At 42.2% G+C, this 13,392-nt stretch overlaps 1 protein-coding gene across 1 annotated transcript in view; it reads left to right on the forward strand.

Moving 5' to 3' along the window:
• Window positions 1–13,392, forward strand: part of ap1g1 (adaptor related protein complex 1 subunit gamma 1) — a 137,678-nt gene that overhangs the window by 49,994 nt on the left and 74,292 nt on the right. Inside the window, exon 7 of the mRNA XM_055649065.1 lies at window positions 5,910–6,005. Coding sequence (XP_055505040.1) covers window positions 5,910–6,005 — 96 coding nt within the window. The remainder of the gene's footprint in view (window positions 1–5,909; window positions 6,006–13,392) is intronic.

The following is a 13,392-nucleotide window of genomic DNA, read 5'->3' on the forward strand; positions in this document are numbered from 1 at the left end:
GTCTGAAGGTACATAAGTCACCTGGACCGGATGGACTGCACACCAGGTTTCTGAAAGAGGTGGCTTTAGTGATTGTGGAGGCATAGGTTGTGCTCTTTTGAGAATCACTAGAGTTGGGGGTGATTTCATACAATTGGAGAATTGCAAATATTATTCCGCTGTACAAGAAGGGAGCAAAACATGTGTGTAAACTATATGCCAGTTAGCCTGATTTTTGCAGGTTTTAGATTTTAGAGTCCATTATAAAGGATGAGATTTCTGAGTACTTAGAAGCACATGATAAAATAGGCTGAAGTCAGCCTTGTTTTGTGAAAGGGAGATCGTGACAAATGAACCTGTAGGAATTCTTTGAGGCAGTAAATAGCAGTATAGACAAAGGAGACTCAGTGGATGTGGTTTATCTGGATCTTCAGAAGGCCTTTGATAAGGTGCCACAGGTGAGGCTGCTAAAGAAGATGAGAGCCCATGGTATCAGAGGGAAGATACTAACATTGATAGCAGTATGGCAAAGAGTGGCAATAAAGGGGGATTTTTCTGGTTGGCTGCCAGTAACTAGCGGGCTCGTTGCAGGGGCCGCTAATCTTCACTATGTATATCAATCATTTGGATGAGGGAATTGAAGGCTTGATGGCCAAGTTTGCAGATGACACAAAGATAGGTGGAGGAGCGGAGTGTAGAGAAAACACTCTGCAGAAGGACTTGGACAGGTTGGGGGAGTGGGCTGAGAAATAGCAGATGGAATACAGCGTAGTAAAGTGTGGAGTAGGTAGTAGGTATTTTGGTAGTAGGAATAAAGGCATGGACTATTATCAAAATGGGATGACAATTCAGAAATTGAAGGTGCAAAGGGAGCGCTAGCGCAGGATTCCCAAAATGATAATTTATAAGTTGAATCAGGAGTAAGGAAGGCAAATGCAATGATAGCATTTATGTCGAGAGGGCTCGAATACAAAACAGTGATACTGTGCTCGCCATAGTGTTTGGGCCAAAGACCCCTCATTTATTTATTTGCCTCTACTCCACAATTTGAGATTTGTATTAGAAAAAATCACATGTGGTTAAAGTGCACATTGTCAGATTTTAATAAAGGCCATTTTTATACATTTCCTCCAGTCTTTCCATCACATTTGGAAACTTTTATTGCTGTTTATCAACATGAGGACCAAAGTTGAGCCAATGGCAATCAATGACTAGAGACGGAAATTAGCTACTGATTGGCTACAATCTCGCATATTTACATGCAAATGTTAATTAATATGCACTGTCCCTATAAACAAAACATTATTATAAGCCATTATGAGACTGAGAAAAAATAATAAAACTGTTAGAGACATTAACCAAACCTTAGTCTTACCAAAATCAACTGTTTGGAACATCATTAAGAAGAAAGAGAGCACTGGTGAGCTTACTAATCGCAAATGGACTGAATGGCCAAGGAAGACCTCCACAGCTGATGACAGAAGAATTCTCTCTAACATAAAGACAAAAAACCCAAACACCTGTTCGACAGATCAGAAACACTCTTCAGGAGTCGGGTGTGGATTTGTCAATGACCACTGTCCGCAGAAGACTTCATGAACAGAAAGACTGCAAGATGCAAATCACTGGTTAGCCGCAAAAATAGGATGGCCGGGTTACAGTTTGCCAAGATGTACTTAAAACAGCAACCACCGTTGTGGAGAAAGGTCTTGTGGACAGATGTGACGAAGATTAACTTGTATCAGAGTGATGGCAAGAGCAAAGTATGGAGGCGAGAGGAACTGCCCAAGATCCAAAGCATACCACCTCATCTGTGAAACACGGTGGTGGGGGTGTTATGGCCTGGGCATGTATGGCTGCTGAAGGTACTGGCTCACTTATCTTCATTGATGATACAACTGCTAATGGTAGTAGCATAATGAATTCTGAAGAGTATAGGCACATCCTATCTGCTCAAGTTCAAACAAATGCCTCAAACTCATTGGCCGGCAGTTCATTTTACAGCAAGACTATGATCCCAAACATACCGCTAAAGCAACAAAGAAGCTTTTCAAAGCTAAAAAAATGGTCAATTTTTGACTGGCCAATCACCCGATCTGAACCCAATTGAGCATGCCCTTTATATGCTGAAGAGAGAACTGAAGGGGACTAGCCCCCAAAACAAGCATAAGCTAATGATAGCTGCAATACAGGCCTGGCAGAGCATCACCAGAGAAGACACCCAGCAACTGGTGATGTCCATGAATTGCAGACTTCACGCAGTCATTGCATGTAAAGGATATGCAACAAAATACTAAACATGACTACTTTCATTTACATGACGTTGCTGTGTCCAAAACATTATCGTGCCCTGAAATGGGGGGGGAGGGGGGGGGGACTGTATAAACACAGCTGTAATTTCTACATGGTGAAATCAAAATGTATAAAAATGGCTTTTATTAAAATTTGCCAATGTGCACTTTAACCACATGTGATCTTTTCTATTACAAATCTCAAATTGTGGAGTACAGAGGCAAATAAATAAATGATGGGTCTTTGTCCCAAACATGGAGGGCACTGTATAATGTTGAGGCTTTATATGGTACTGATCAGACCACATTTGGACTATTGCCAGCAGTTTTGGACTCCGTATCTGAGGAAGCACGTGCTGGCATTGAGAGGGCCCACAGGAGGTTTAGAGAATGATTCCAGGAATGATCTGGTTAACATATGATGATTAATTGATGGAACTGGGCCTCTACTTGTTGGAGTTTAAAGGATGAGGGGGGGGGACCTCATTGAAACTTACTGAATAGGGAAAGGCCTGGATAGAGTGAATGTTGAGAGGATTCTTCCCACTAGTGACAAAGTTTAGAACCAGAGGCCATAGCCTCAGAATAAAATGACTCTCCTTTAGAAAGGAGATGAGGAGGAATTACTGTAGTTGGAGGGTGATGAATCTGTGATATTCATTACAACAGATGTCTATGGAGCCCAAGTTGATGGATATTTTTAAGGCGGAGATTGACAGTTTCTTAACTTGTAAGGGTGTCATCAGTTATGGGAAGAATGCAGGAGATTGGGGTTGACAGGGAAAGATAGATCAGCCATTATTGAATGGCAGAGTCGACTTGATGTGCCAAATGAGTTACTCCGGCAATTTGTGTCTTCCTTTCTGTGCAATTACCGATGGAGCTTAATTTTAATGTTTATGTCGACATGGACCTATCAGTCACACAGCACTTAAACATTCCCTTTGACCTAACGTGTCCATTGCTGACCAAGAAGTCCTATCTTAGCTGGTCCCACACCCCAATTTTGTGTTGGATCCAGAATTTATTTGGCCTGTGTCCCACTGGACCTTTTGTATCCATGTGCCTGTCATAGAGAGTCATTCTGCGTGGAAACAGACCATTCGGCCCAACTTGCCCATACTGACCAACATGCCCCATCTACACTAGTCCCACCTTCCTGCATTTGGCGCATATCCCTCTAAACCTATTCTATCCATGTGCCTGTCTAAATGTTTCTTAAACATTGTGCAAGTACCTGACTCAACTACCTCCTCAGTGTTGAAAAAGATGCACCTCGGGATTATTTTACATCTTTTCCCTCTCCCCATAAAACATGTTGTCTAGTTCTAGATTCCACTACCGGTGGAAATAAGTTCATCCCATCTATTCCACTCATCATTTTATACACCTCTTTAAGGTTACCTCCAGTGCCCAATGAATACAATTCTAGCCTGTTCAGTCTCTCCCTATAGCTCATGCTCTCGCGTCTGGGCAACATCTTTGAATTCTGTCCTGCATTCTTTCCAGCTTAATGGTATGTTTCATATGGCAGGGTGACCAAAACTAAACTACAGTTCTCCAAATGTGGCCTCAATTAACGTCTCAACTTCTATACTAATTTCCTGGGCTGATGAAGGGCAACATGCTGTGTACCACCTTCACCACCCTATCTACCCACAAAGCCACTTTAAGGAACAATGTGTAAATATACACCCAGATCCCTTTGCTCTACAACACTCCCCATGGCACTGTCACAGTGAAGGTCCTGACCTGGTTTGACGGCCCAAAATACTACACCTTGCACTTATCTGAATTAAAGACATATAATGTGGAAGTTGGCCCATTGGCCCAACTTGCCCACACCAATTAATATGTGCATCTACATTAATAATAATAATGGATGGGATTTATATAGCGCCTTTCTAGATTCTCAAGGCGCTACATTAGTCTTATCTGCATGCGTTTGGCTAATATCCCTCTAAACCTATCCTATTCTGTATCTGTCTAAATGTTTCTCAAATGTTGTGATAGTACCTGCCTCATCTACGTCCTCTGGCAACTTGTTCCATATATCCACCACACTATAAAAAAAAAGTTCCCCTCGGGTTCACATTAAATCCCCTCCTCAACTTAAAGCTATGTCCTCTAGTTCTCGATTCCCCTACTCTGGGCAGAGACTCTGTGCTTACCCATCTATTTCTCTCATGATTTTGTATAATTCTATGAAATTACCCCTTATCCTCCTGCGCTCCAAGGAATAGAGTCCTAGTCTGCTCAAATGCTCCCTATAGCTCAAGCCCTCGAGTCCTGGCAGCATCCTCGTAAATATTCTCTGCACCCTTTCCAGCTTGATAACATGGTGCCTAAAACTAAACATAACGCTCTAAATGCAGACTTGCCAGCATCTTATATAAAATTATCCCCCAACTTCTATACTTAATACTCTGACTGATGACGGCCAAAGTGCCATAAACCCTTTTGACTAGCCTACAGTATCTACCTGCGACGCCATTTTCTGGCTGAGATTTACAAGTCGTTAGTCCGTGAGGTACTTTATCTTGCACTAAATGTTTGTACCCTTTACCCTTTATCTACACCGTGTGGATAATGTGATGGTAACCTTGTGCAGTCTCTGACTGGAAAGCATGCAAACAAAAGCTTTTCACTGTACCTTGGTACATAGGACAACAATAAACTACTTAAACTAAGCTAGATTAGCCATCAAGATCCTGCTGTAATTCTTGATAACACTATTCACTTTCCACGACACCACCTATTTTAGTGTCACCTGCAAACAAATTAATAAATCCTTGATCATACATTCTTATCTATTCCATTGATATCAATGTGGTACCAATCACTGAAGAATACCACAATTACAGGACTAATTACAACCGCATTCTGTATCCAATTAGCTAGCTTTCCATGGATCCCATGCAATCTAACCTTTCTAGGCAGACTATAATGCGGAACCTTATCAAAGGTGCTGAGGTCTATATAGACTAGGTGTGTGACTATGCCCTTCTTGGTTACCTGTAAACTCGATCATAATCTCCCATGCACAAAACCATGCTGACTATTCAACATCAACCCTAGTCTTTCCAAATGCATGTATATCTTATCCCTCAAAATCCTCTACAGTTACTTTAGTACCACAGATTTTTGACTTGCTGGTCTCTTGTTTGCAGGTTTTCCCTTTGTAGCCCTTCTCAACCATTAGCCAACCTACACAGTCATTTGGCACCTCACCCTTTTCTAACTGTGATCCATGTGTCTCAGCCAACATTCTGGCAATTTCTACTTTAGATTTTCCCCAGTATCCTTGGGTATATCTCACCAGACTCAGCAGATGTATTTACCTTCATACACCTTAATGTCCAGCATGTCTTCAACTGTAATACAAACTGTTCTCAAGACATTTCCGTTAACATTCCCAAGTTCCCTGGTCCATAGTAAAAACAGGATAAATATTAATTGCGGAACTGGTCAGGAACTGCGATTTATCCTGTCATCCATGGTTCCTTACTCCTACTTGTCCTGCCCTTCAATATAATAGGAGCAGGCATACCTTGAATTTGTTTATGAATGCTTTGAATTAATGTTTTTGGTTACAGTATTAATATTTGTGTTCTGAGATGTAACTTTTTATATTTTCAGTTGGTTCCTCAGCTTGTTCGAATCCTGAAAAATCTTATCATGTCTGGTTACTCACCAGAGCATGATGTCTCTGGCATTAGCGATCCGTTTCTTCAGGTCAGTCTTTGTTGTGCACCTTGAATCATTTGAGAAAATGTTTATATTACTGACAGTGTTCAAGAATTTGATTCAATGTAGATAATGTTTGGAAAAAAGTTTAAAAAAGTAAAAAGAAAGTGATAGGCTCAGGAAGAGAGACCAGTCAATAAAAGGAAAGGAAGGTGCAGAACAGTGAGAGATTTATTATCTTAAAGTTAAGAAGACTTGGTGAGTAGCTGTTTTAATGAGAGAGGCGTTTTTTTTTTTTAATCAGTGAGAAAGTTAAGAGCAAGAGCTGTTTGTGATTGGAACAAGGACTTTTTTCAAGTGAAGAACATTCTCAACTCTCAAGCAGCCGGAAGTTGTGACATGTTGGTACAAATGACATAGGTAGTCAAAGGGATGACATCCTACAAAGCGGTGTTACAAAGTTATCCCTTTGGGCGGTCTTGGTGGCGCAGCGGTGTAGTTGCTGCTTTATAGCGAATGCAGTGCTGGAGACCCGGGTTCGATCCCCGAATGCAGTTGTTTGTACGTTCTCCCCGTGACCTGCGTGGGTTTTCTCCGAGATCTTTGGTTTCCTCCCACAGTCCAAAGAAGTACAGGTTTGTAGGTTAATTGGCTTGGTAAATGTAAAAATTGTCCCTGGTGGGTGTAGGATAGTTCATGTGCAGGGATCGCTGGTCTGCGCGGACCCGGTGGGCCGAAGGGCCTGTTTCTGCGCTGTGTCTCTAAACTAAACTAAAAGTGAATATAGTGGGTTAGGCAGAAGATTAAAAAGTAGTTCCTGGGGATAGTAATCTACAGATTGCTCCTGGTGCCACATTCTAGTGAGAATAAGAAGAGGATAATAGGACAGGTGAATATTGGTGCAGGAGTCAGACACTCAGATATTTAACCCATTGGGGTCTCTTTTGGGACAGAGGTGACCTGTACAAGAGGGACGGGTTCCGTCTGTACTGGAGAGGGACCAATATTCTTCTATGGAGGATTGCTAGTGCTACACGGTTGTAGAAGGTTTGACATAGAGGCGGGGGTAATGGCAGCCAGTATAATCGGTCATAAATTAGAAAAATTAATGGGAAGGGTGAGGTTCGGACCAGTCTCAAAGGAAGGACAGGTAAGGAGTATTGTGCGGTTGAACTGGATTGGTGTTTGGGACTGTGATGTTGCAGCCATAATGGAAACATGATTGAGAGAGGGACATGACTGGCATCTCAATCTTCCAGGGTGTTGATGTTTCAGACATGACCGTGAGGGAGGAAAAAGAGGTGGAGGAATTGCACCACTGTCATGGTGTCACAGCAGCACTCAGATGACATGAGGCGATATAGGTGAAATACTTTAATGGGATTGTACTATAGGCCCATCAATAGCAAGCGGGAGATTCCTGAAAGGTTGCCAAAGTAACAAGCTTATTTTGGTGATTTTAACTTTCTCAATGTTGACTGGGACTTGTGCTAAAGACTTGACGGGGCAGAATTTGTGGCATGTATCCGAGAGGGTTTATTGACACAGTATTTGTATAGTCCAACCGAAGGAGAGAACATACTGGACCTTGTGTTGGGAAATGAACCTGTACAGGTATTTAATTAGATCATTTTGGGGATTATGATCACGACTTCATAAGTTGTAAGATTGTTTTGAATAGGGGTGGACCTTGCGGAAAAGTACTAAATAGGAGTAGGACAGGAACTCGGGAGGGTAGCCTAATGACTTGCGTTATCAATTAGGAATTCTGAAGGGTATTCTGGGAGCAGTTGTTAATGGGTAAGTCCACATCTGATGTAGATGTTGAAAGTCCAGTTGAGTTCAGAACTGGCATGTTCCAGTGAGGGATAATGTTGGCAAACTAATGAAATCTTGGTTAACCATAGAGGTTGTAAATATGGTCAAAAAGAGAAATGAAGCACATGCAGTATTTAAGAGGGTGAAATCAGATGGGGCTTTTGAGGTATAGAAAGAAAACGGGGAAACAAAACAAGCAGGTGATTAGAAGGAACAAAAGGGGACAGAAATTGGCTTTGACAAGTCGGATTAGAGAAAATCCCAAAGCTTTTTGTACCTACATTAAAAACAAGAGGGTAACCAGCAAAGTTGGGTAAAGGAGGGAATTACCACTTCTGCCTCGTACAGAAAGATGCAAGAGCCACAGGGTTGGAGTGGTGGGTGTCTTTAACTTCAACAAAATTGACTAGGACTTACTCGGTGTAAGAGGATTAGATGGGCAGAATTTGTTAGGTGTATCCAAGAAGGTTTCTGAAACAGTATGTGGATAGTCTGACTCGAGGAGGGATCATACTGGTCTTTGTATTTGGAAAGGAGCCTGGCCAGGGACTGTTGTTACGGTGTAAGAACGTCTTAGAGATGGTGATCACCACTCCATAGGTTTCAAGATTGTTTTGAATAGCGGCAGATATGTATGTTGGGGGAAGATACCCAATTGGGGAAAGAAACATTACAATGTCATTAAACATAGAAAATAGGTGCAGGAGTAGGCCATTCGCCCCTTTGAGCCAGCTGTGCTGATCATCCAAAACCAGTACCCCGTTCCTGTTTCTTCCCCTTTTCCCTTGATTCAGTTAGTCCAAAGAGCTAAATCTAACTCTCTTGACAATATCCAGTGAATTGGCCTCCACTGCCTTCTGTGGCAGAGAATTCCACAGATTCACAACTCTGGGTGAAAAAGGTTTTCCTCATCTCAGTCCTAAATGGCCTACCCTTTATTCTTAAACTGTGACCCCTGGTCCTGGACTCCCCCAACATTGGGAACATTTTTCCTGCATCCTGCACCAATCCTTTAAGAATTTTATATTTTTCCATAAGATACCATATCATCCTTCTAAATTCCAGTCAATCCATTTGTTCATCATATGTCAGTTCAGCCATCCCGGGAATTAACCTGGTAAACCTACGCTGCACTCCCACAGTAGCAAGAAAGTCCTTCCTCAAATTAGAAGACTAAAACTGCACGCAATACTCTAGGTGTATTCTAACCAGGGCCCTGTACAACTGCAGTAGGACCTCCTTGTTCCTATACTCAAATCCTATCGCAATGAAGGCCAACATGCCATTTGCTTTCTTTACTAGGCAGGAGGTAAGGAGGGTAGATTGGGTGCAGTTGTTATTGGGTAAGTCCACAGATGACATGGGAGTCAATCAAAGGATCAACAGGTCCAGTAAATAGGAGGGATAAGGACAGCAAAGTAAGAGAAGCGTGGATGACCAAGGTGGTTGTAATCTTGGTCAGGAAGACAAAAAGGAAGCGCATGTCAGGTTTAAGGTGGCATCAGACAGGGCTTATGAGGAATATAATATGAGAAGGAAAGAACAAGTGACAAATTAGGGCCAAAAGGGACCATGAAATGTCATTGAGTTGGATTAAGGAAAATCCCAAGGCTTTTTAAAAACAAGAGGATGACTATGGAGAAGATAGGACCACGATGATAAAGGAGGGAATCTATCCTTGGAGTCAAAGGATGTAGTCATAGGGTGATACAGTGTGGAAACAGGACCTTTCGCCCAACTTGCCCACACTGGCCAACTTTTCCTAGCCTCACTAGTCTCATCTGCCTGCACTTGGCCCATATCCCTCCAAACCTGTCCTATTCATGTACCTGTCTAACTGCTTCTTAAACGTTGGGATAGGCCCAGCCTCAATGACCTCATCTGGCAGCTTGTTCCATACACCCACCACCCTTTGTGAAAAAGTTACCCGTCAGATTCCTGTTAAATCTTTTCCCCTTCACCTTGAACCTATGTCCTCTGTTCCTTGATTCCCCTACTTTGAGCAAGAGACTCCGTACATCTACTTGATCTATTCCTCTCATGATTTTATAAATCTCTATAAGATCACCCCTCATCGTCCTGCACTCCATGGAATAGAGTCCCAGGATAGTCAACTTCTCCCTATAGCTCACACCCTCTAGTCTTGGCAACATCCTCGTAAATCTTTTCTGAACCCTTTCAAGCTTGACACTATCATTCCTATAACATGGTTGCCAGAACTGAACACAATATTCTAAATGGGGTCTCACCAAGGTCTTATACAACTTCAACACGATCTTCCAACTTCTATACTCACCTATGTAGGCATCGTGCATCTGTATTCACCAAGAAGGACTTGGAGGACAATGAGATAAATGTGGACAATGAGATAAATGTGGAGAATACTAGGGCAGTTTGAGATCAAGAAGTAGGTGGTGCTGAGTCTCTTGAATATCGATTAAAGTGGGTAAATCCCCAGGGCCTGATGAGATCTATCCCAGGTAATTGAGTGGCAAGTGAGAAGATGATGGGGCCTTTGCGAAGATCTTTATTTCTTCTCTAGCCACAGGCAATGTCCTTGAGTACTGGAGAGTGGCCAGTGTTATACCTTTGTTTTAGAAAGGAAGTAGAGAATGCAGGGATTATTTGAGATAGGATTTACTCCCATGTGGAAGAGAAAGGATTTATACATGACAAGTCATACCTCACTAACTTGATTGAGTATTTTGAGGAGGTGATGGAGGTTGATGAAGGTAAGATTGATGGTGGATGTCCCTCATTTAGGTGGATCCAGAAGATTAAGCTGTATGGGATTCATGAGGACTTGGGCGTATGGATTCAGAACTGACTTATTCATAGAAGACAGATGGTTTGGTGGAAGGTAGATATTCTGGCTCGTGGTCTATAACCAGTGGAGTTCCACAGTGATCTGTGGGGGATGTTTGTTTTTTGTGATGTATATAAATGACCTAGATGTAGATGGGTTGGTGAGTAAGTTTGCTGATGACGCCAAAATTGGAAGAGTTGCAGACATGTGAGGAATGCTGTCAGAAGATACAGCAAGAATATAGATCAGTTGCAGAAATGGGTGGACAAATGGCCAATGGAGTTTAACCTGAGCAAGTGTGAGGTGGTTAAGAAGGCGTACGGACTGCTTGCCTTCGTTGCTCAGGATATTGAATATAAGAGTCAGGAAGTCATGATGCAGCTGCATATTTGGTTAGGCCATATATTAGAATATTGTATGCAGTTCTGGTTGCCCCATTACAGGGAATATGTGGAGGCTTTACAAAGGAGATTTACCAGGATGCTGTGTGGATTAGAGGGCTTTCACTACAGGGAGAGCTTGGTTAGACTTGGATTGTTTTCTATAGAACATTGGTGGTTCAGGGGAGACGATAGAAATTTATAAAATTATGAGAGTTATAGATGGGGAAGACAGAACTTTTGCCAGGGTGGAAATATCTAACACTGAAGGGCATAGTTATAAGGTGAGAGAGGGGAACTTTAATGTAGATGTGTAGGGCAAGATTTATTTTACTCAAAAGTGGTGGGAACCTGGAATACATTGCTGTGGGTGGTGGTGGAGGCAGATTACATAGTGCCAAATCTGATAATTAATGAGGGTAGAACAGTGGATATTGTCTTCATTAATTTTAGTAAGGCATTTGATAAAGATGTACAGGATTAACAGTGATTTGATCCTTCATATGGAATCAATGACCTTCATACTGTCTTTCCAATAGAAGACAGAGGGTCGAGGTGGAATATTCTGGCTGGAGGTGTGTGACCAATGTAGTTCCACACTGATCTGTACCGGGATATCTGCTGTTTGCAAATGACTTGGGAGTAATCGTAGATCAGTTGGTTAGTAAGCTTGTAGATGACTCCAAGATTGTAGGAGTCTCAGACTGTGAGGAAGGCTGTAGAAGTATACAGCAGGAGATAGATCAGCAAATGAAATCTATCTATCAGCCTTTGATAATGTGCCCCATGTGAGGCAGCTAAGGAAGATGAGACCCCATGGTATCAAAGGGCAGATTACAGGTTGGCTGGATGGCAAAAGGCAAAGAGTGGCAATAAAAGGGTTTTTTCCTGGTGGCTGCCAGTGACGTGCGGAGTTCCGCAGAGCTTGATGCTCTTCACTTTGTACATTAATGATTTGGACGAAGGGAGTGAAGACTTTGTGGCCAAGTTTGCAGATGATATGAATGTAGGTGGAGGGGCAGGTAGTGTAGAGAAAGCAGGGACTCTGCAGAAGGACTTGGATAGGTTGGGAGAGTGGGCAGAGAAGTGGCAGATGGAATATATTATAGCAAAGTGTGCATTTGGTAATAGGAATAAAGGCGTAGATTATTTTGGGGGAGAGAATCCAGAAATCGGAGGTGCAAAGGGACTTGGGAGTGCAGGATTCCCAAAGAATTAATCTGCAAGTTGAATCTGTAAATAAAGAAAGCAAACGCAATGTTAGCATTTATTTAGAGAGGGCTTGTATACAAAAACAGGTGTGTAATGCTGAGCCTCTATAAGGCGCTGGTCAGGCCACATTTGGAATATTGTGAGCAATTTTGGGCACCATATCTGAGAAAGAATGTGCTGGCTCTGGAGAGTCCAGAAGTGGTTTATTAAAATGATTCCAGAAAGGAATAGGTTAACATATGATGAGTGTTTGATGGCACTGGGCCTGTACTCGCTGGAGTTTAGATGAATAAGGGGGGACCTAATTGAAACATACAGAATTGTGAAAGGCTTGGATAGAATTGGTGGGAAGAGGATGTTTCAATCAGTGGGAGAGCCTCAGAATTAAAGGACGTTCTTTTAGGAAAGAGATGAGGAATTTCTTTAGGCAGAGGGTGGTGAATCTGGAATTCTTCACCACAGAATGCTGTGGAGGCCAAATCAATAGATATTTTTAAGGCAGCGATCAATGGATTATTGATTAGTATGGGTGTCGGAGATTGTGGGGAGAAGGCAGGAGAATGGGGTTGGGAGAGAGGGATAGATCAGTCATGATTGAATGGCGGAGTAGAGTTGATTGGCTGTATGGCCTATTTTTGCTCCTATCATCTATAATCATATGAAATGGGTGGAGAAATGGCTCCACAATTCCTGAAATGGCAACACAATTAGTCAGTGGTAAAAAGGCATATGGTGTGCTTACCTTCATTGGTAGGAGCATTGAGAATGGCAGTCGGGAAGTCATGCTGCAGCATTCAATGACTCTGGTTAAGTTACCTTTGGAGTATTGTGTGTAGTTTTGGTCACTTCATTAAAGGGAGAATGTGAAGGCCTAGGAAAGGGTGCAGAGGAGGTTTACCAGATTGATGTCAGGATTAGGGGCTAAAAGAAATACAGGGAATACTGTATTTCTGGAATACAGTTGCGGGGAGACCTGATAGAAGTATGTTAAATTATGAGCAACGTAGATAGAGTAGACAGTGAGGTTATTTTTCCCTGAGTGACTGTTGGTTAAAGTTGAGAGGGCTAAAGTTTAAAAGAAATGTGCGTGGTAAACTTTGTTTTACACAGATGGTGGTTAATACCTGGAACGCCGCTGCTGCCAGGGATGAATGTTGACACATTTATGATAGTAGCATTTAAGGGATAGGTATACGGATATGCAGGGAATGGAGGAATG

The sequence above is a fragment of the Leucoraja erinacea genome, chromosome 17 (assembly GCF_028641065.1).
Source record: "Leucoraja erinacea ecotype New England chromosome 17, Leri_hhj_1, whole genome shotgun sequence".
Classification (NCBI taxonomy): Eukaryota; Metazoa; Chordata; class Chondrichthyes; order Rajiformes; family Rajidae; genus Leucoraja; species Leucoraja erinaceus.